The sequence below is a fragment of the Pezoporus wallicus genome, unplaced genomic scaffold, assembly GCF_028554395.1.
Source record: "Pezoporus wallicus isolate ANWC-B61680 ecotype Strahan unplaced genomic scaffold, APGP_CSIRO_Pwel_v1 contig_3181, whole genome shotgun sequence".
Classification (NCBI taxonomy): domain Eukaryota; kingdom Metazoa; phylum Chordata; class Aves; order Psittaciformes; family Psittacidae; genus Pezoporus; species Pezoporus wallicus.
In genome coordinates this window covers 6143041-6167179 of record NW_026641700.1, presented here as the reverse complement: position 1 = coordinate 6167179, position 24139 = coordinate 6143041, and the positions used below count along the sequence as shown (strand labels likewise).

The 24139-nt window shown below is 39.3% G+C and overlaps 1 protein-coding gene across 3 annotated transcripts; it reads right to left on the bottom strand.

Annotated features, from left to right (window-relative positions):
- Window positions 1-6146: 6146 nt before the first annotated feature.
- DAZL (deleted in azoospermia like) lies at window positions 6147-22281 on the bottom strand. Of its 3 annotated transcripts, none has more exons than XM_057424843.1 (11): window positions 22128-22281; window positions 16845-16979; window positions 16587-16678; window positions 15173-15224; window positions 13102-13168; window positions 12672-12805; window positions 11228-11305; window positions 10319-10369; window positions 7942-8046; window positions 7125-7220; window positions 6147-6410 (listed from the first exon to the last, which is right to left on the bottom strand). In XM_057424843.1, the coding sequence occupies exons 2-11, from the start codon at window positions 16968-16970 to the stop codon at window positions 6357-6359; spliced, it is 855 nt and encodes a 284-aa protein (XP_057280826.1). In that variant the 5' UTR covers window positions 16971-16979; window positions 22128-22281; the 3' UTR covers window positions 6147-6356. The 3 variants fall into 3 exon arrangements, with proteins under 3 accessions (XP_057280826.1, XP_057280825.1, XP_057280827.1); XM_057424842.1 differs by having other exon boundaries at window positions 7125-7223; window positions 22128-22278; XM_057424844.1 differs by lacking the exon at window positions 10319-10369 and having other exon boundaries at window positions 7125-7223.
- Window positions 22282-24139: the final 1858 nt, after the last annotated feature.

Here is a 24139-nt window from a genome sequence, read left to right as displayed (position 1 = left end):
CAAGAACAGTGAATTCATGTATCTTTAGTCTGTATAAAGATTCCTACACCTTCAGCTGCATGCAGCTCAGTCACCATACAGGGCTATTATATTCAGGTATAGTTTCTCAAAAATGGATCCAAGAGTTGAGGAGACAGAAATCAAGGCTTGTATACGTATTTCAGATTCATTTATTTGAGAACACCGTTTTAAAGCTTAGCTTATCATAAAGACTAAGTACAGTCTATTGTTCACTTAGTATCCAAACATCATTTGGTTTAAGGAGCTGTGCCTGCAGTTACTGCTGGCCTGAGTTCAGGACCTGCTTAATAATTTGAATGCACACAAATAAGGGACCTTTCAGCAGCAGATGTGCCTGGCTGTCACATCCACTCCCGCCCCCCCCCCCCCGGCAATGGAAATGGAGTCAGCAGACACCTATTCAGCTATGGTGAGACATATCTGCTGAGAAATATTTCTGCAGCAGCCCTGAATGTTCTTTCCCTGGACATACAAGGATTTGCTAAGGTGTCAATTCCGATCTTCTATTTCAAACCACCAACTCCTCAGCTCGAGACTCTGGAGCCTCTTGCAGATACTCCACATGGAATCAACTGTGTTAAGACTGTTATGAAGAGCTGACTAAATACTACCAAGTTACATGTAGCAAGTAAAAGGAATTCCGTATTCAGGCTTCCTTCACCCCAGAAGACACTTTTTCAGTACTTTCTCAGTGTAAGAAATCACACTGTGGTGTGCACTGTCCCACAGGGCAGCTTGTCATCTTCTACTAGCCCAGTCTTCTGAAGTGCTATGCACCTTACCAAGTCCCCAGACACCACAGCAAACAAAGCTCACCTGCTCAGACCTCCCAGTTTACAAACAGGCAACAGAACACTGAAACATCATTTCTGAAACTTCACCACAATTATCTTACTTTGAAAAATCTGAATTTAAAACCCATTAACAGAATTACACTTTTGATTCACGAAACTACCACAGACCACCTAAGAAAACAAGTAATTCCTGAGTGTGGCTGTCTCCTAAGTCAGGGAATAACCACTGCAACACTAAGTTAAGCACAACTGACAAGTTCAGTTCTATGAAACCTTCAAATAGAAAGACCAGACAGACTTATTTTCTCATCAAAAATAGATGAAATCCAGCATTTACAGGAAGTCTTATCAACGTAGATCAGTTGTTGCAACATTTTCCCTTAGAAAAGACTTGGCAAACAAGTTGGTAAGCTATGTCAAAGGATCTCTATTCCAGTGGAAGAATTGGGAGCACCAAGCAAGCAATCCTAGTAACATTTAGTGCTGTAGAGGACTTTCACCTGCACTAATGAAACATCTAACAAGGAAAAGGTCTACTTTTTCCTTTTTTAAAAAGTATTAGTATCATAAGCAAGGAATTTCTGTATATTGCTCAAAATAAAGGTAATTAACAGCCTTAACGTAACAGATAGTACAAGAAATCTTAAAAAGGACACTTATGTCAGGTTTTGCCTATATGCCATATACACATATCTTTACCTATGTTTCCAGCTTAACTAGTTTGTAGCCTTGTAACTACAGGGATCTTTTTAGTCAGCACTGAATGTGCGAGCCCTCTAATGGCTACAGGGAAAACATCATCTATAGCAGATCTGAAGCCTACCTGCCCATCACAGGGCAGCTGCTCAAGGCAACAGCGTCCTGCCCTATGATGACATTTTTCTCAGTGATTAAAAGACACTTCCTTCAGAAATTTCCTAGTATGTGTGTAGGAGAAAGGAAAATGCTTTAAGGGTATATCACAAAGCTTTACAGGGAAAGAATTAAAACAGCCAAAGCACAACTCAAACTTAAATCTGAGTATTGCTATAAAAGACAGTAAAAAGTGTTTCTACAAATACATTATCAACAAAAGGAAGGCTAACGAGAACCTCCATCCCTTATTGGATGGGGGGGTGGGGTGGGGACAGACACTTAGTGACAAAGAATGAAGAAAAGGCTGAGGTATTTAATATCTTCTTTGCCTTAGTCTTCAGTTAGTATACAGTGAGTATGGCAAAACACTGGCACAGGTTGCCCAGAGACACGGCAGATGCCCTCATCCTTGGAAACATTCAAGATGAGGTTGGACAGGCAACCTGATCTACTTGAAAATGTCCCTACTCACTGCAGGGAGGTTGGGACTAGATAAACTTTCAAGGTCACTTCCAACCCAAACTATGATTTTACAGTTCTATGCACCATTTTTTCCCCACAGAAAAAAAGTGAACCTCCATTAATTGGAGATTCTAACCCTAAATTGTTCTAGGAAAGCTTTACAAGAAGCTTAAGAATTCCTTGAACACCTATTCATAGTATACCATGTGAATCAGCACAAGGGGGGAGAAAAAAAAAACTTTATTTTTTGGGGGGTGGGGGGTGAAGAAGGGTGGAACACAGCTCAGCAAAATAATATTCCTCTAAATTTAAGATAGAAAGCATACAGAGGTTAAGGCCAGACTTCTCTTGAATGAGGTAGGGGGAAAGGAATGCAGCCTCCCTGGTAGTTCAAGAAATATACTGAAATTCAAACACAAATTACAGAAAAACTCATAGGTACAGGTTAGCAGCTAAAAGCTCATTTACAAACATACAGCCTAAGCAGAGCAGGAGTTTTGCAGACCTATAGGTAGAACAGTGTCTTACAAGCACTTTCACTGTTCCAAAAATATACTGACTGTAGAATGCATCTTCACTGGGCTATGTATTCAGAGGTTTTGAGAGATATTACAGTTTTAATTATGCTGCTAGTCCTAAAACAATTCCTGTACAGTTTAAGAAAATTCCCCATTTTCAACTCAAGACACTATTTTACAGTAACATTAAATCTAAGCACAGCAGTGAGGACAGGTTTTACTAGAGCCTCCCAATCCTAACCTAAAAGGATGAACCACCCTTTTTTTTTTGTATTTGTCTTGAGCACCAAATACACCAAAGTTCACACTACTGAGGAAAAAAAAAAAAAAGAAAAAATGGAAACAAAAACCCCTCTGAATTTAGTCACAGGAGCTAAACCAGAAAAGTCACTTGGGCAACACAAAGGCCTTTTAAACTCCGATGGTGCCTTCTTTCTTAGGAAAAGTTAGTGAACTTCGAGTAGAAATGTAATATGAAGCTGTACAAGACTGTGAGCTAGTTAGGCTTTTTCTTGAGGTGTACAATTCATCTGAAGCCCTGATACTCTTTATAGCCTAGATTTTTTAGTTTGTTTTCCCTCCCTCAGCTACTTAGTGGCAAACAGTAAAGCTTTTCAATTACACAACACTGATCCTAAAATACCAGTCTACCAAGTCATTCCTGCAATTAAAACAAGACTGTATACCTGGTTAGAGGACTTGAAAAACAATTTGTTCCATTGACGCATGCAAAATAAAACCCTGTAGAAGACAAGGAAGGGAAAAATCTTTGTTTCTTTGTAGCATTTAAGGATCAGATCACCTTCATGTAGAACCAGAATTTAGTACCTTGGTTTAGCACACAAATACCTAAAAGGGAAAAAAAAAGTTCCATTTTGACAAGGAACTAGTGTCTGTGTCGGACAATCATTCTAATGGAGATCCAAGAACATCATCTGGCTAGTTGTATCATTCTAGGAATAACTGTCAGGTGACAAAGCTTGTAAATAGAGTATGAAAAGGCCACAGCACAAAGCAGCTCATTTGGGACACGTCAGGTAAGAACCATAAAAGAAACAAGTGTCATAGCTCTGTAATACCAAGTATATGCAAGCACTCCATTTTTCTACCTTGCCTGAATAATTGTTTAACAAAAAGCTGACTTACTATTGAAAAGAGACTTGCATCATTTGGGGTCCCATGCAATGTACATACTCTGAACAAAGGCTGAACAAGAACTCAGTACTGTGTGCTAGTTAACATGGTCCACTTGAGTTGGTAATACAAGAGATACAAATTTGCAAGAAGCACCAACTGTGCACCTTTTACAAATGCCTTCAGCTACAGCAGTATTAAACAGATGTTTTGACTTTCTGAATGCAACACAAAAGAGATTTACCTACTGTTTTTGTGTTACGCTTATAGGATACTTCAAAAGAACATTAAAAATGCATGCTCTTAGTTATAACTTGTTACTTTTACCGGCATATACCACAAAATGTACAATTCCCAGATGGAAATAAAGAGATTGGTTTCCTACAGGTGAGAAATGGCTAACAAAACCAGCACAACATGATCTAATGGAAGAGAAAATAAATGGTACTCTTAAGGCCTGGGCTATGCATTTCACTGTGATAAGCCATCTCAGCATGCTTGTAAGATTAGTTCATACCTAGCAGCACCACTTGAAACATACTGAACAATCAACTCGCTCACCAGATGGTGGGTCCTTCAGGTAACACTTGGTCAAATAAACATAAAATATGCTCTCTATGTAGCTATCTTCTGTTTTATCTCTTTCTTTGGGTGTTGAGGCTCTTCAATGAGCTACATACAAACACTCTGTTTTCTTATAGCTACAGCATAAAGCCTCAAACACATCCCAGGGCAATCAAGCCAACTAGAACATTAAAACGAAATGAAATGTGCATTTGCAAAGAAACAATTACCTTTATCAATAAACTGACATCACAGCTTTAAACAGCCTAAGTAGGCTGGTTTAGGTACTTAGGAGTTACAAAGCAAAGGGTCCTCGATAGCCTGCAAACTCCAGATTTATTCTTAAAATAAAAATACTGAGTTTAGCTGCATAACTGTAGAATTTATATATAATCAAGCTACTATCTTTAAAACTGTAGTCTTGAGAAAACTATGGCAAATTGGTATTATGGGAACACTTAATGCTATCTTTAGTGACATGGAACAGAGCAAATGTTAACAGCTTTGCTTTTTCAGGTCAATGTATGCTAACAGAACATTAGTATTATTCTTCATAAAGCAGCTCTAAAACATATAATCATTTCTACCCCCACCCCTTTCTTCATTAAGGAAATTCCATCCACCAAAACACTCCTGAGAAGCAGTTCTTGGACATTTTTCAAACTGCAGCCATATTCCCTCACATGTCCAGGTCTGCAGCAATGTTCCCTTATGTGCATTTCACTAGCATCTACTTCTGGGGAAGTCTTTTCCTAGCCATTACTACTTCCAGAAATTTGAAGCTGAACATGCAGTCCCGTTCAAGCTCATGCATATATCCTCGACCAGAGAGGCTTAATTCTAATTCCCTTCTTAGTCTCCCCTTTAGGGAGACCGAGATGCTGGAGTAGGAAGAAAAAAAGCAGGCTAGAGCCCAACATACAGACTAAACACAGTTCTCAATTCTACTCTTTCAAAATTGCAGCTATAAACTATACAAAATGAAGTTTGTTACTGTGAATGTGTAGTAACTCCAGTTCTCATATAGGGTAACAGATCTCCAACAGCTTCAACAGATCTTTAGTATACTACATGTCTTTCTTAAGGTAGCTTAAAATCGGCTCTATCATTGTATTAGCACATCACCAGAAGTTTCAGAAGCAAAGTCAAAATAAAAATTTATTTTGTTTCAAAATATGCAACTAAAAATACATAATTATTAAAAGTCATACAGATATTCTTTGATTAACAGTTTGCATCACATAAAGGCATATTTTAAAGGCATTTTCTCACAATTTTAACATGCAGGTATTGCTAAAATTTGTCAAGTAAAAAAGCATACTCTACTGAGTAGCCAGAGCTAATTACATACTTGCATCTTAAGTTAGATATAGGAATTTTAGGATTCTCCTAATTACTCTCCCAAAGCTAGTATTGATGGTCAAGACTGCAGGTACATAAACTGTCATTAATGAACATAACCACATTGATTAGGTAGTCTAAGACAACCAGGACTTAAAGGGCTTCAGCTGAGTTACAACTTGACATCTTCCACTTCACTGATTAAGAGCTCAGTTTTAAAATACAACCTCTTGGGCAAATAACTACTTCCATTTTTAACTGCAAGAGATAACCAGTCAGGATTAGTCACTTAAAACTGTGGTTTAACAAAAAATAGGTGTAACATGCAAACTGTATCTTAGAACTCAAAAGAAAACCCACATGCAAACAAACCAAGAGTGTTTTTTCCAATACAAACTCTTAAACGTGCCAGTTAATTATCAGGGGAAGCATGCAAACAATTAATAAAACATGGAAGTTTGTCAACTATTACAACTTTAAACTTCAAACTACTCAAGTAAAGCCAACTGTATTGAAACAGGCAGAACAAAACACAAACTTCAACTTGAAGCAACCTTCTGAAAAACATCATACTGCATTGCCAAACTGAACTGTAGTAACATCAAGTCAATGAATTTAGATACTTTGAAGCTTTTGTTGATCAAGCACTTTCATCTGCCTTCATTGATCAAATACTTTTGAGTACTGCTCTTCCTTTTCTGAAGTGATGTGCTTTCCTCTCCTGGAAGAGGACAGACAGGAAAAAATTTCTAGGTAATGACCACAATAAAGCAACTGAAGTTTCAGAAGTATCTTAATACCTTCTGCACTCTATTGCCACTAGTCCCTCTAAAACTAGCAAATAAATGGCTTCTGTATTCCTGTTTCAGGGTACATGTGCCTAGTTCACATGTCTGTCCTTTTAAAAAAAGGATGCAAAGTCTTAAACAGGAATACCAGCAGGAATATAATCAGAAGCTGCAATTCTACAAAAACTGAACACATAGCAAGAATGTGATGACCAGCTATCAACCTGGACTACAGTTTATTGGTTACAGCACAGATGTTATACTTCGTAAGGAGAGCTACAACACACAGTGGATACTTAACTGGTGTACAGACTATCAAGGCTCAAACTCATCATCTAACTAAACTAGGGAATAACCCACTGCCCCTTCAGCAACGTCACTGAGAAATGATTACCCAGCCTTATACTCAAGTATCCATGGGTTGCCTGTTCAGCATTTTATGTAGTCTTCATTAAATCCACCAAATCCAACTTCAGCATGTATCTCCAGCATTAAGTAGCTGAGAGCCAAACCCACACATCACAGAGCACATACAAGAAGAAAAAAACATTCTAGATATGCATCCCTTCATCTTTATGGTGTATTGTAGGTGAACAAGTTTAAGGTCATCTGTGTTTTAGGGATTTAATTTTGCTTCCACTACATACCTTAGGGTAGTCTTCTTGAGATACAACAGTGCTCCTCAGACGGTTCTCAGGATTAAACAGACAGGATACTACTGTTTGTATGCTCCTGTCCACAGACTTCTGAAATACAGTTACAGGTGTATCTACAACCATACTGACTTTCTTAGCCCAATAGTAGCAACGCATGTCTGTCACAGAGTTTACTTTTCATTCAGGATTCTTCAATTGCCTTATTTGCTGAGCTCTTATTTATCTGCTTTTAATCCTGGTAACTTCATTATTACCCTTAGATTTTACAAGACAGCATTTCTAACCAATGACATGCCAGTTTAGCTGTGGAGTAGGCAAACAGCTGAAAAATGAGATCTCCTTTAGAATTCAGAGCCAGCGGTCAGCCAAATTGGGGTCACCTTCTCTGAAAAGTGAAGTGTTACCAAAAATGTTACCAATTCAGGTATTTCAAGCTAAAACTAAATCTGCATAATATTGCAGGCAGTGCTACCTCACCTACATTTTAGTACCTGCAATTCCCGTAAGTCTCAGCAGATTAAGCATAATGACTTAAAAATATTATTGAACTTAATGAAGTCGAGCACACATTTCATAGACTTCAGCACTACAGGCAAGCAGTAGCAGTTTCAAGGAAATTTGAGGCTTCTGAAGTTGTACTCAAAAAATCAGATACAGTAGGTGGAGCAAATGGCTAAAGCAGCAACTATAACCTTAATTTCTACGATACTGGTCAGAGTGCCTCTTCACCAACCCACACAATGCTCACATGCAAATTTCTGGGAACAGGATTTATGGCAAAACACTTAAGTTTCGAGAAAGCACTTACCTTTTGTGGACTATGAGTAGACAACTGTGTGGGCTCTGGAACAGCACATTCTGTCTGTATAAATTCTGGATCCTCAGTGCAGTGGTAGCTTACTGAAGTATAAACCTGTAGAGTTTAAATATTGCAGTGTTTCAGTAACACTGGGAAAACATGCACAGTTGTGTTGTCACTGGTCCTCATTTACCCATAAGCTATACCAACCTTGTGAAACTATCAGTAAGTGTGAAGGCAAGTGGGGGAAATACTATATGCTGCTTTAAGAAAAGTCTACTTCCTTCCAAAAAGGGCATATTTTAATAGCTGTCTCCACTGTAACCACTCAACAGTTAGCTCCTCAACCTACTTCTTCCATGTATGAGGTTTTTTTGTCAAGCATAATGGGTAATGAAGGTGTTCACCAAGAATGAGACAACCAGCAGTAACTTCAAGAGATTAAAGTACTAAAATTGAACAAGAGGGGAAGCAAAGAATCGTCGACCACTGCCCTTCCAAGAAGCTGCTTTGCTCTATACAGATCCTTTCTTGTCTGAAGCTTTCTCCATGCCAATATAGTTAAAATAGTAAAGAGACCTAGAAAAGCACAAGTTATTTTATGTTTTCTTTTAGAAATTCCCTGCCTCCCTCTGCCAACAGGGCAGTGTTACAGTCAGCAACCAACTGCAGAGTTAAATTACAATAACCAAGAGGTTGATAAAGCATCTATTCTTATGAAAATATCCTTCCAGATGCTTCCAAAGAGGACTGGCAGTTTTTACAGCTAATTTCACTGGGTACTCAATGGCAGGATTAAGCATCCTTAGTTTCCAGGAGCCAAACTCCCCATCCCACCTCCATCCCCAAAGTAATCAGGTTCAAACACACTTGACAGTAGTTTCCAGTTTCTTGTAACATCATTCTTAATGTTATTTGTGATTATACAAAGCGAACACCAGGTGTACCACCTGACATTCCCAAAAGCACTTCAACACAGAAATGGTAATCTCAAACTGATAATGGGAGATACAGTATTAACAGACTTCCTTTCCAAGCACCACTCCTAACTTTCATCAGAAGAGGCATCATATCTGACCTCATCACAACTGGGGCATTCCACTTATGAATGGAAACTGAATAGCCACTGAATAGGTATGTATAAAGCAGCAGACCAAGAGATGGAAGTTTCCCCATCTCATTACAGGCCTGCCCTCTTGACTCTGCATGAAGAAGGGTACTTAAAAGATGCTTAACAGTTCTAAAACAGTTGTCTGCTCATATAATAAAGCTTAAAACATTCAATGAAAACCATCATGCACACCCACTCTAAATACTCTTCAGCTTGCTATTATCTGATTGTGTTGTACTGCTGCTGTATCATATCCATGGATGTCATTCAACACAAATTATTTCAAGCCAACAGGTTAATCAGTATTTCAATGACTTCTGAAACCTTTTGAGTGTTTCTACTCAAGGTAGGTCTCATTAGTAAGAGACTTTCCATGAAAAGAAAAAGGCTGCATCTCTGCTGAGAAGCTAAAAGCAAATTATTAGTACACATGACTGGCAGTCAGCAGGAATATTCTCCTAATACGATCAGACAGAACTGCCAAATGCATGCAGGCAGCAATACAGATGCACAAAGTTCTATTTTTCTTCATTTTTCCCCCCATTTATCTTACACATTCTACAGACATCTGCTGGGAATTAGCTTGAAAGAATAGTGTTCAGAAGAAAATTAAGTATTACAGCTTTTAAACACTTAATGGAAACTGTACTCAATACAGGATTATACACACAACACCCCAAGATGCAAGTTTAAGCTCCAACACTTTTAAAGAAATACACAGTATTTTTTCCTCTTGTGAATGTGTGTAGAGTCACACAAAGCAAGTAATTTTTAGAAGCTATCAGCACCATTTACAGCCTGCAGCAGCCTGGGAAGTAATTTTAAAAGCTGTTGAAAAGAGCCAAAAATTATCAGTATTTGCAAAGCAGAGTATTTTGAGGCTTTTTTACATAATTTGGAACAGTAAGCAGTAATATTATACAGATCTTTAAGTCAGACTTGTGCATTGGGTCACCACTTACTTTTCCTTCAACCTTTCATGAACAAACCAATTCTGTTCATGTTGAAATTCCAGAATTCTGTGACCAGAACACATGGAGTAACACCATAAAACAGGTAGCTCTGCTCTGCCAAGCAGCTCCTAAAAGAGCACCATGTCAGTAGGAAGCCCTAAACAGCTACCTACTGTCAGCAGCTACAGATTTGTATAGACCAGATTACATACAGCTCCAGCCAACAAACAGTTATTTTGATTGTCATTTAAAGTACCAACTTGTCAAACCAGTGCACTAATTGAGAAGACAAAGTTCCAAAAGTTTAACATTGTAGACTTACCGGAGGCATAACATAGTTTCTTTGCTCCCCAGCAAGCCACTGTGGTTGAACCTTAAACAAAAATTGGACAAAACCCAGCCTTTATTCATTTGGTTCCAACACAAGCAAGCAGCTGCTCTTTAAGAGCACCATTTATAATGGTTTATGTCTGGATTTTTCACTGAACAGTAGTTTACAATCTTCTATCCAGCAAGACAGCTTTTTCACATGTACTTCACATAGCACTTAGCATAAGGGTCACCCTTACCAAAGATTCAACTATCTCCTTCCTCTTCTGATTCCAAGGTTTTCTCAAAAATAAGATTTCTGAACTTTAGAAAAATAGGTGAAATCACAGCAGCCACACTGAAAACATCTCAAACCTCTATTTAATTCCAGTTACTAAACTATTTCTGGTTTAGCTTCAGTAAGAGGACTTAGAAACACATTTCACTTACAAGTTCAAAATCACTGTCAGTGAAGTGCCTTCCAAGACCTTTTTAGAGCTCAAAAGCACATCTCCCCTAAATACATCCCACATTTTTATAGACTGGTAAGACTTAAGTGCTTGTTTTATGTAACATTAACTAGCTGCACTATAGTATGCAAAGCTCCTTCCCATGAGAAAAAGTATTACTGATCCCTGTACTTTCTGCTGATTTGGAAATTGATTTATCATTGATTATTTAAGAGAAAAAAAAGTATCAAACTGAAGAGCATGCTAAGTTGTTCAGCAGTTTTCACCGCATTAGAACAAAAATATCACCAATTTTGTTTTTACTTTTGGTTTGTGAAGCAGGAGCTGAAAGGAAAAAGAATTCCCAGAAAGAGAAACACAGAAAGGTCAGACTCCAGTTAACACTGTTCATTTCATTCAACCTTTTTGCCAGGTATCAAGAGCCTTTCTGCTGCTACTAAAGAATTACATACCTGGTAGTTGTAGGCTGGCTGATAACCCACAGGAACCTGCTGCTGTATCAATACAGCTGGTGAACAGTATGGGTATGTCTGCAAATAAAGTTCAGGGTTTTTTAAAAAAACAAGTTTAAGCAAGACAGGAGTCAGGACCACATTTTTAGATGTGGTCACATTGTTATTTCAGTCCCCATTTCACACTAGCTTCATTACTTCAAAGCACCCTTACAGATTTCCAGTGGGGCTTCAGCACTTTAAGCACTAAAAAAACTCTAGAATGTGGGATTCTAAATATGTATCTAAAAATCCCACACCTGGTTGTAGCTGATCTTTTACGTCATTTCAGAAGTACAACTCATCCTGGCCCAACTACCATGAAATAATGGACTACAGCCTGAAGATCAGTTTCTTGGAGCAAGAGCAAGACAAGTATTACAATTCAGATATTTCCCAGCATTTTTTCACCACAAGTATTTTGACACAATGTTAATCTGGAACCTTCTCAGCTTCTTCAGAGAACAGTTAAAGGCACATTCCAGCGTTTAAGACAATTAGTTCCTCTTACACTATTTCACTCTCCCACTAAACTTGGGAAGAACCAGCAAGTGTACTATCAAGATCTCTGCCTTGGAAAAAAATATTTCTGCAAGTCATTTCTATTTGCTCATTCATTTACTTAATGAAAATATACAAAATAGAATCAGCTTCCAGTTAATACTGCCCTGTTGTACTGCCGTATGATATAGTGTTAATATAGAAAGATGGCATAACCTGTAAAGCCTTCTCTTTGCAGTACAGGGCTCGTAACAGGACCTGAAGTACTCTGCCTACACCTCAGTAAGAATGCTTATCTGAAACACCAATAAAGTGACACCCTGTAGACATACCATACTGGTCACAGCTGTTATGAGCAGATGCCACAACTGTTCTTAAACACAAGAGCAGTTCAGAAACATGAATTTCTTCAGGTAGAAGGAAACATTACTACAGGAAGCTTTGAGTTCCATACTAATTTTTTTTAAAAAAAAGAAAAAGCTTTTAAGTTCTGTGGTTTAATCTGAGCCAGGGCAGCAGTATGTTAAACATCCGGATGCATTTGATTTTTGAAGTGCATCTGTGACAAGTAGCCATTTATATAGTTAAGTTACATAAAGTGCTACATATTATATAATTGAACATTATATAATTAAAGTTTGCCCCACAGCTTTCACATTCTCAAAATAGAATGTATCTCCACCTTTCGGTTTCTTAAGAGATGACATCACTGACTAAGTTTTTCAAAGTTACTGGCATTCTCTTAAAATGGCTTGATTTTGGGCACTGCTTATTGGGGAAGGTAATAAGAAAGCAAGAGGGAAGATGAGACTGGAGTCTTGATACATATTCCCGAAGTTGTATGTGCTTTCGCCTTCAAAAACACTTAATTATGATCCAAAATCAGTGTCATGAACAGCCTTACCTGAACATACTGGGTTACTGGGCTCATTACAGCTGGAGGCTGCATGTATGTCTCTGTATTTTGATTTCCCCATACACTATGGAACTGTGGTACAGGAGGATTGAAGACTAATGGTCTGGGATGCACGTAAGAACCTTTTTTTTAAAGCAAAGAGAAGTATTAAAACATCTTAACATGTATTTCATTACGTATCTGAACTCAGATTGCAAAAAACCCAAGTGTTTTGACTCTTAAATTTAATGCAACATTAACTATATTGTGTACTACTAGAAACCCGAGTTTATTATCAAAACTGTACATCACACAAGTAGCAAGGTCATAAAATTCAGAACTGATCAGATAAAAAGGAAATGCGAGGGTGTTAATGTAGACTCAAGAGAAACTGTAATATATGCATGTCATATCAACAAATTTGTGCATGTATACTTACATAAGTTTTGTTGCTTTCTAATCGCTGGCCCCAGTTTCAGCTTTTTGCCGTGGAAGTTAATTTGCGACTGAAAGACAGGTTATTTTGTAAGCTGGGGAATCAGCGAGGCAAGTTGTTTGCTTGATTTTAAGAGACTGTACTTTGCTTCTATCACCCACTGGTATACACACTCAATAGCCTCCGCTCTCCTCTTCAAGAACTTACATCCTTTATCTTTAATTTCCTGTAATGCTCTCAGCAAATTGTTCTAAGCACCAACTCTGCAAACCTATTATGTATCAATTGCCTTTATAGCAACATCCACTGACAGTAGTTTGCAACTGCCTATTAGTGACTGTCAGCCTTCTGGTTTCGTAACACAGATTTGACAATTCTTGCCTCAGTGATGATATTAATGTAGAGTAACCACAGTCTGGGTTCCCCTGAAACCCTACACTTGAGTGATATTACAAACTGAATTAGACCCAAATCAGAAGAAAAGTACTTTCAGGTTGCACAAAGCTACAGAGCTAGGCAGATCAACATAGGCATCTAGAGTGGTTTTAACCATGCAGCTCTACCTTGTTCAGTTACGTAGAGCATTGGGACCACTCAGTACAGGTAATGCCTGAAATGAAGCGGAGATCACCTCGCTGCACGTGACTAAAGTTCCAAAATGCAGATGTTCATTCTTTTCCTTTTTCCATCCTCTCCAAAAATCAACACCTTTGTAAGGTTATTTCTATCTGGACATGCTTCTTCTCAAGAAGAAATGTGTACTGCCTGTACACCCAAAACTTGTGCTGAGAAGCAAATTTGCCATATACCTCTTGGTCTTTCAAGATTTCTGGCATACATACATCAATACTGTATTAATAGATATACACTAAGGGCTTTCAGCTTTGAAGAAATGTACACAGAAAATCAGCAATGTACATGGCTCAAGTGACAATGCTACTTGAGAGGCTTCTATAGAGACTGTTGCCTCAGAGCAGGCGTTCCACACTGATCTAGTACAGTAAGAAGGATTCTCAGTCAAGTCTGTAGCTCATTACAGCAGTATTTCTGTCAGCATCCCATGAGAGTTAAGGAATAGGAAGCTTTTTAAGTGTTTTGGCAAGAATCAAAAATCTCCTGCTGGAGCTTCACTGCTTTCCTCTTCATTCAAACATGCTCTCTTCCCCCTTAAGGAGCTCGACAGCAGGTAAATACACCTGAACGTACCATAAAACACTAAATTTGTGCCTGGATTTGTCTTTTAGATCTACTTCACTACCTGAGAGCTTCAGAAGCAAGCAAGAGACTGTTTAAAGACCTGGAAGTTTCTGATGCAAAGTTCAGAGAGGGAAATATACATGTTTCCCCCTTTCGCCTAAAACTAAGTGCAGCAACAATGAAAACAGTAAGCTTTCAGTGCATTTTGGAACCTGCTGAAAGCTACGAGAACAGCAGGTTTGATCATAAGCACCAAGATTTAAAATTTCTGATAATGAACTCTTAAGACCAGAAGGGCTGCAACAGTTCTACCCCTTATCTCCTGTGTGAGCCACAGGAAAATTGTATGAAATGTGAACAGTTACATCTTGTAGTCAAGGAGGCTTAACACACACTTGCACTCCAGGTAGGATCCAAATGCACAAATAATTCAAGAGAAACACATACTTCAACTGCTGAAATGTAAGTAAAACACACTAATACTATCTTTCTGTTACCTGAATTCCCAATAATATTCCTGATAGGTCTATGTATCTGCCATAAGCACATGGGTTCTATGACAATGATACAATGCAGAAAGTAAGCAGCTAAACCACATACATAAAGCTTTCAAGCACATATATGAATAAGAATTACTAGAAATACAATTACATGAGATATTCAAGCATACTAATGCTAAAACTAATCTGGTTTCTTATTTAAGTAAACATAGAAAGACTCTACCACCAGTAGAGATTTTAGCAAGTTTACTTTTCAGGCAGCCCTATGCTTCCCTCATCCTACTTGACCCTACATGGTATATTAACTTGGTTTCCCCTGAACATGTCTCCAGCCTCCATGTATCAGCTTCTTCAGATAATTTAGACAAAGAGCTTACTTCTACTATTTTCTGAACATCCACGTTGTCCAGGAAAGATACAAATCCATACCTGAAAAGAAAAGACAGGCTATTCAATAATCAGATTTGGATTTGTTAGTCAAATTATTTTGAACAAGAACTGTTAACAGCATATGCCAGGTGCATCATATTGCATGCCAAAAGTATCAAGTAGGACAATTTTATAATTCAGCGTAAAAACCTATTTACTGCTAACTAGCAGCATATACTACTGGGCCAGATGAAAAGAACCGACTGCCAGATTCTAGAATACTATGAAATAGAAACAAGGGCTGCTCTTCCATTTCAGCTACTCAAAATGAGCACTACAGTTGATACTACTAATTCAAAGTAAAAAAAAAACCCTTTAAGATCTGAATTATCAAGTTTTATATTTACTAAAGAGATTTGGATGAAAGTAAATGTTCCAGAACAGCGACATCAGTAGGGGATGTGATCCTTGGCTGGGTTTTTCAACTTATTTCACTGGTCCCCTAGTTTATCTGGTCTAGAAAATGAAGGTAATTTCAGAATATTATAGGAACAGTTGTGTCAATTAATGGAGTATGCCAATGCATTATAAATATTCAGAACACACAATGGCTAACTGCATATCATAATTAAGACTAGCAAAGGGTATGAGGAAGTAATTTCCAGCTTGTGCATTACCGTGTATGCCCAAGGGCAAAAAAAAAGTGACTTTTTAGGGTCTGTTCACAGAATCATAGGGGAAAAAAATTGGGCTGGAATTTCAAGGGGTTGAAGCCTCCTTCTCAAAGCAGAAATAACTTCAAAGCTGGGAAAGCTTCCCCAGAAGCCAACAGGTATGGCCCTGCACAGTGTTTCACCACAGACAAATCAGAATTTTTGGTTTTTTTTAACACGTCTATTCATATAGATATATATATACTCAACAGGAATTTTGCATGCTTTAACTGTTCACTTAAGTTTCACTCTTCACCCAACCAGGTTTGGTTGTTTTCTCCATCTTATTCCAAAGTGTCAGAAGAGTGCAGCGCCACTGCCCTGAATAAGTCATCTACCCCTCCCTCTTAACCATCCTGAACTCTCTAGATTGTTGCCAAGTACTCTAGCCATCAGAAAAATTCTACAAAAGACCTGCCTCCATAAGCATCACAAACTTTTCAGCTTTGTTTCCACTGGTTAAGTGACAATGACCCTTTTCCCTAAGCAGACTGAAGTCCAAAAAATCAGGCTATTCTTCGTAAAATTACACAGATTTATGAGCTAGAGATTTACACATTTCCGTGTTAATTCACCACAACAGAAAACTGCAACTAGTGTTAAGGCTTAAGCCTGTCAAATGTGTTGCTAAGTAGTTGCTCATATCATCTATGGCAGAATTAGGTCCACATAGGCAGCAACTTAGAACAATTACTCATATTCTACTCACCCTTTGGAAACACCAGTTCTGTCAGTAATTATTTTCACCTCTTTCACAGCACCATATCGTTCAAAGAAACTCCGAATTTCTGCTTCATTCATCTAAAAGAAACAGAATCTTAAACATCTTCAAATACATTCAACTGCTCAGAACTGATTTATCAGTTACCCAACTGCTCCAAAGTTCTTTCATGATGCTGCACTACCTTAATCCCCACCTCATTTAAGTTCCCTGTACCTTATATCTTTAACAAATAAAAGTAAATACCCTTATATCAATTCCACCAACAAATACTGTGTTTGGCATGATCTTTCCTTCTGGCAAAACATATCCTTGACTGGTTGTTGACAAACGGGTATTGTCCTCTGAGGCACCTCCACACTGGGCCTCCATGTTTGCAGACTGAAAAATTTAAACAGAAATATGTATTTCAGTCAAATAATTATAGTACACTTTAAGATACTAGCATGCCTGCATCTTCCTATAGATATAGGATGGGACAATGGATTTCAATAGCACCTGATTCCTTAAAGGAAGCACTTGCTGCAAATGGACTATTCATTGCAAAAAACCTTAAGTAGTTATTCTAAGAAACTTTAAAAATTTCAATCTAGACCAAACTTCGACTACCTTAAGTAGCCCTGTCTGACTATATAAAGCTTCATGATCAGTGTTGCTACTACCAGACACAGTGAGAATGTCAAAATCATTTCAGAACTTCATCAAATTCCTTTCAGATGTAAGCAAGGAATTAAATTCTTTAAGATAAAACATACTGTGCAAATTAACTATTCAACAGAATAAATTTCATCATCTTCCTGGTCAAAAGCTTTAAACCCTTAAGATACACTTAAGCTTACAAACAGCCTTAGAACACAGGTAAGAGGGTTAAACTGCAAGTTAGCTGTAAGAAGAGCAATCAGACTTTGATGAGATATTCACACTATTCATTTTCTCAGGAGGCAAAAAAAAATAAAATTGGCAGTTTAACTTCAGTAGGAATATGACTGACTACAAACTGTTTCCAAGCAGTCTACACCAAAGCAGGATCTTCTACATGCAGTGCATGTAAAGAAAAACTGCAAAGAACATTATGCTAGAGAAACTACAGTCACAGCACCCTTTGCACACCCAGACTTCAGATGCACCCTTTTGGTCCTAAAGTATTTTGTGACAACCTATGAGTTACAGATTCATTCGGTGTAAAGAAGATAAAATACTCACTAAACAAAGAGTAAATTCAGTATTTTGTTCAGATGAAGTACTGATGCTAGATGTGTTCCATACACTGCATGAGGTTTGAAGTGTTTTACAGAAAGGTATTTACAAGAATTAAAACACAACATAAGCACCACAGGCACTACACAAATTCAAACCCCTCATCTTATACAATCTTGAATGAATGGTTCTAGCTATGCACTATGCTTTGCCTGGAAAGCACATAAATAACTGACTAGTTCAGTATTACTCATCCTTCCACATCGATGAGCTTTTCCTTACGATTCAGCAACCTATCACTACTTCAGATACTGCATTTAACTTTGATTTAGCCAAAGTTATCTTGTATTTTGAAGCCTACAAATTTGCAGTAAGTAGCAACCAATTTTTCTATGCAAGAATTTTACATTTAATGCACATTTAAATGCAGCTGAGTGACAAGTACTCATTCAAACTAGACATCCAGAGTAAAGAAATGAGAAAATTACAAGAACCAAATCATTTCCCCAGCAACTGAACAAACCCAAACCTAGAACTCAGCCCTCCAAATGTGATTTCAGAGTGACTGAAACAAATTAACAACACACCATTAATAAAAACCAGAGAGGGTTTGGTTTGCCCACCACTTTTCCTGCATCTCCTCTGTGCAACTTCTAACATCTGCCAGTTCAAGTTAAGCTGGCTTAACAAAAATTGGCAGGAAGATTGACACAGTGTATAGTTTTTCACCCTTTTAATATTCCACTATTGTAGAGAATTGAATCAGCTTACTAGGCTATCACAAGCACCAGATCAATGGATGCAGAAGAGTAAATAGAGATGGAGGAGGCACAGCCACTTCTGAGAAGCACCAAGCCATCAATTCAGTTCAAAGCTATTTCATAAAGCTATACCTTAAAATCTGCTTCCATCACAACAGATATTGTCACCTACACTCAATTTATTCACTGACTATGCTTCCTACTGCAAATTCTCAACAAAAATTCAATCCTCTCCCCTTTATCCTCCAAGAACTCCCTCTACCTTGCAGTGAGCTTGGAGACCCCAACCCTCACTCTTCCACAGTAATAGACTGCATAATAGAACATTACTGCTGTAAACAGAAAAAGGGTAGTTCTCCCCCATCTCTCCTGTTGTTCAAAAGCTTTTTACATCACTGTGCAAAGAAATCAAGTCTACATTTCACAGGAGAAACATCTTGTAGTACTTTTCAGGCATACCCACTTCTGATCCAAGCACATTCTGTAGTTATATAAACACTGAACTAGCGTAAGAACAAAAGAGCAAAAATGAAGCAAGAAGTGAGGACACCACTTCTTTGGCTGCACCCCCCACCTAAGGGCATCTGAACTGAAACCTGAGACTCCAACCCCTCAGCAATCTTAAGCTGACCTAACTGCTAGCTTCTACTTCTCTCTTTCGGCATTTGTTTCAGTGAACCAGAGTAAAAGAGAAGCATTCGCTTTTCTGTGTGAATTCTCTCCAGCCTAGAACAGGAAACAGCTCACAGCAGAGGCACCCAGCAAGTGCCAGAAGCACCAGAAGTGGGTAAGCATACAGATACTGCTGATACACAAGCCATAGGTGACCTTGGAGGCACAGCATTTCCCACACTAGTCATGTAGAACAGAGTTTTCAATGAAAATACACTTATTTAATACTTTTACACATTAAATGCCTAAAAGAGAAACAGACTACTTAGGCATTCTGGAAAAATCGTCAACATAGTATATTTTAAGATGTGTTAATATGTGTGCCTTAGAACTCAAAAAAAAAGTTACTGAAAAATGCACAGTGGTGTAAGTCTCATAGTACAACAAAAGGAAACAATCTCCTTTCAAAGTTACTTTTCAAGTTTTCAGTACTACAGTGCAAAACTCTGGATTGATAAAAGTACTGTCCCGTCTAAAGACAAAGTTATTTTAGCAGCACAACCTTTAGTTGTTTTACTACACAGCATTACGTAAATTATTGTGCTTCTATTTGCAACGTGGGCAAAGAACTCGCCCTGCTGCTGAGCCACCATCCAAAGCCCAAGCCACTTAAAAGTTTTCAAAATCTGGAAAACCCTTCAAGTGATGAATTTGCTACCTTGAAATTACAGCACCAGCTGAAGTGACCCAACCCTTCAAAAACACACTAAATGGGGTTGATTTGCCTTATCCACCTCATGAGGTATATTTCAAATCACATTTCTAGATGTCAGGAAACATAGGGCTTAAGTTTTCCAGCTTTTTGCAGTTAATAGGAAGGGAGGAGAAGGGGGGTGTTCCCCACTTTTCCCTCATAGCAAGGTAAATTTAATCGGTTTGCTCTTTGCCGTTATCCCAGCAAGCATTAACTTGATGCCAGGAAACTGAATTAACCTCTTCATTATAGTTGCTATGAGGCTAGTTAGACTTCTGTACATTAACGAAACAGGGTGGAAAAGGACTATCCTTTGCGCCAGGTTGTGACCCACCTGGTAGTTACCCAAGTGGGTTAGAGACATCACTCAGCCTCACGCACATCTAGGAGGGGAAAACCTTCACTTTTAACCACACAAGTCCTCGATTTCGCAGGCTTCTCCCCACCTTTCCCCGGCCTCCCCCCCGTTAAAAAAAAAAAAACGGGTATTAGTACATTTTGTTTTGTTTTCCCGCCTAAGTACGTCCGGCTCTGCAGCCCCTCTGAGCAGAGCAGTTACCATGACAGCACACTCCCTACAAGAGAACATGGCTCCCGCGACAGGGAGAACGCCTGCCCACCGGGCAGCAGGTGGCGCCATCAGTCAAGTACTGCAACTGGCGCCAGTACCTACGGACTGTGAGGCTTAAAGAGCCGTTTGGGTTTCTTTAATACCCTGCTTTTACGGTGCTATCGAAGAGCCTGCGTTACAGTCGCAAATTCCATTTTTTTTTTTTTAAATAAAATCCCGAGGATGAATCAGCAACTCCCATGCTGAACCAGCAACGTGCGGGTTCCGGCAGTAGCCACCTCTCACCACGCGGAGTCCGCGCCGCGCTGCGCGAAGCCAGGTAAAAAAACACTAAAACCAGAAAAAACACCAGCAGGGAAGCTCAAGCAAGCGTATTCGGAGCCGGCGAGGCTGCTGCTCCGCTCGTTCCGCCACGCGGACATTAGCGGCCGCACGGCCTGCGGGCTTCGCACCTCGCCTGCCCACCATTCCCGAACGAGGCTCGCAGAAGGGGGTTTCACACTCTAGAGATGTGCGGGAGAAGACAAAAAGGGAGGTGCCCCTATGGGAACAAAGGACGGTGTCTGAAAGCCTCTGACGCCAGCGGCAAGGGTTGCAGCCTGACCCTAACGGGAAGCTGGGGACAGACAGACCGGCTCCCAGCCGCTGCGCCTGCCTAACCCCGGCCCGCCAGAGCAGGTGGAGGAGCACCCTGATCAGTCTCTGCACAGAGCGGAAGGAGCCCGACGGTGGGGTACAGGGCCGTGCGGCAGCTTCACCACAAAATGGCCACTCGTGGTGTGAAGTGCCTCCTGTCTCAAAGTCCTCACAGGAGCTGCAAGCCAGGACGCTTTACCACACACAAACTTCACGCTTTTTAGTTCCGTATTGCTTCCCTGACTTTTAATTCCTCACTTCCTCTTAAAACTTTGAAGGTATAAAAAGTTACAGCAACCCTGAAGAGGTTCCGCCGCACCCCTCACTGCGTTAAGAGGTGACACTCCTATAGGCACCGCCGTCCCTCACCCTAAGAGCAAGTGAATGCGCCACTTTCCCGTCCTCTCACTGCCTAAGATCCCAAGCAACCACTACAGCCCCCCGAAAAGAGCCACCCCACGGCTCAGCGTTCAAGTGAGCCCTCTTCACCCACTTCCCACCATACCGACCATGACTCCTCTTTCGTCCTTCCCCCACTCACCATCATCCACGGAAACTGAGGTAGAGCCCACACACTAAAAACAAACGAAGCCTTCAAAACAAAAACAGCACCGATTTTCCTGAGAAAATAAACAGTGGACAGTCTCCTCTTTTTACCTTTTGCCTTCTTTTTCCCCCCTCCCCCCAGGGTAGAGGAAAGCAGCTTCTCCTAGGTCCCACTCTGCCCCTTAAGTAGCCCCGAGTGGGAAGGGCGGGGAAAAGCCACACCCGCTCACAGCCGCGCGGCCTAAGGGGCAAGCCCGCGGATGGCCTCCTCCCACCCTGCACGGACGGGTCTGTGTGTCGTGCAGACGAAGGGAGTTGGGGTGCGTGGATTTTCTCTCCGTTAGATTCGGTAGGACTATTATTTCTGGCCTTGTTGTTGAGCGGGAAGTCACTTGTAGTTGAGTGAGGGTGGTAGTAGCGCACTGTTGCTGTTTTGAGCTACCACTTACTACTTGGGTTTGTTGAGGTTCGAGAGGTACATTGTTGAAGAGGAAGAGGCTTTCACTCGCTTTGAGACAAAAGCTGAAGCTTTTTCATGAATATTTGCGTGGACTCTTATTGTCTGTACTGAAAACCAGCCTGCTCTGTTCACCATTTGCCCAAGACCTTTCTAGAAGGAAACCTCTCTGGCAGCCCTTCTGGTTTTACAGTCATGCTTCTGCTCAGTTTTGGAAATGAGTTTTAAATGCTTGTTTGCCACTGGTATCAAGTGTTTAGAATTTTAGAACGTTTCAGGGAGAGGGGGTATGTGTATGTTAAATGTCTAGCCAGAATAAACCCAGCCACTGATTGGGATAGCTTAGTGAGGATTTTTTTTTTTATGTGGGGCTTTCTAATGGCAAAGGCATGAGAATCAGACTTGTTTAGAATGAAAAATGGAAATACAAACCTAAACTAATAAACTGAAATGTAAGCCTTTTTTTTTAGGTGTTCAACTTTTTCAGATGCTGATCATAATACTCAAGAGTAAGTCTACCTAACATTTACTTAAATAAAATGGATTCGTATTTATCCTTAAGAGTGGCACTACATTAGTGCCACTGTTAAAGTGCAAAAAGAGTAAGTTTTCTTCTACTCTTGAGACTAAAACTGGTCTTTATAGTCCAAAGTAGAGCAGAAGCCAGATTGTGTGGTTTGGGTTATTTATTCCTCCCTTGGCCCTAACTAGAAGCTTTCTGAAGCATCTCCTGTTTGCTATTAGGTGAAAGGTAACTGACCTGGAAATTATAATACAAATCCAATTCTAAGAAAAAGAATTCTTTACCTTTTATCATGGAAATTGTGAGTACTGTTCTAGCAAAACTAGTGTGATTCCAATGCAAAAGCAGAGTGGTGTAGTTGCTATAAAAAAAACCCCAATCTTTACCAAGGCATTATTGATTCTAATTTTGTGATGCTATCCTGAGCTTCTGTTGACTGGCTTTGGGTCAGGATGTCTCCCATTTTTCCTTAACTCGGTATTAGCTTCTAAAATTGGAGAACATCTGTTGCTTAAAACAAAGAAAAGAGGTATTTATTTTTCTGCTGCCAATACACGGATCTCAAAAAGGGTGGAGTGAGTGGAGTAGGAAATTGTCTTAGTTTGTTTTATTGATATTGCTACTGGAAGGGTTGTTGCTGAACAGCTTTGTTAAATGCACTAAGTAGCAGAATAAGAAACAAATTTTATGTTTTGCTATGCTGTACAGTACTTTTTATTTAATACACATTTAAAATACTTAGTATCTTGGACAAATTGTTTGTCTCCTGGAATCTTACTATTTCAAGTAATCTAGGAGCTATGACCAGTTATTGTTATGTCTCAGTGTTACCATAAAGATGTATGGCTTTTTGTCTTTAGTTAGTTGCTTTTTGTTTTGTTTGGGTTTTGTAATTAGAGTAACTGATAAATGAATACAATTCAGGGAGTGCCCCGATACAGGATCTGATAGGCTGCAGTGGGTAAGGATTCTACAAAAACCCTGATGAAAAATCATTTTCATTATAAATAGTGGTGCCTACATTTTACAATTTAATGATCAGAGGTACATACTTGAAATACCAGGTTAAATTTAGTTTTCCTAGAGGTAGATCTAAAACTGGAAAGCAAGTGTTGTATAGCATTTGAATTACAATAAAATTTCTTCGAACTCTTCTGCAATTTTGGGACCTTTTCTTGAGAATCATGTTGAGCCTTTCTGTAAGGAAATAATATGAACATAAGGATGTAAAAGAGATACTCAAAACAATAGAAGGTTCCACTTTTTAGACAGCTAGGCAAGCTTGCTTACAAAAAAGGTACCGAGTTACCAAATAGGGTTTGAATACCTGTTTTCTGAATTGCTATCTCATACTGAAGAGAGAATGCCACATACGTTTCACAGCAGTCAGCTTTAAAGGATCATGCTGTATTTAGTTAATTTTTGGACATATCCTTTACTGCTGTTTGCATTGGGCTAATTATTTAAGAGGATGTACTGTAATA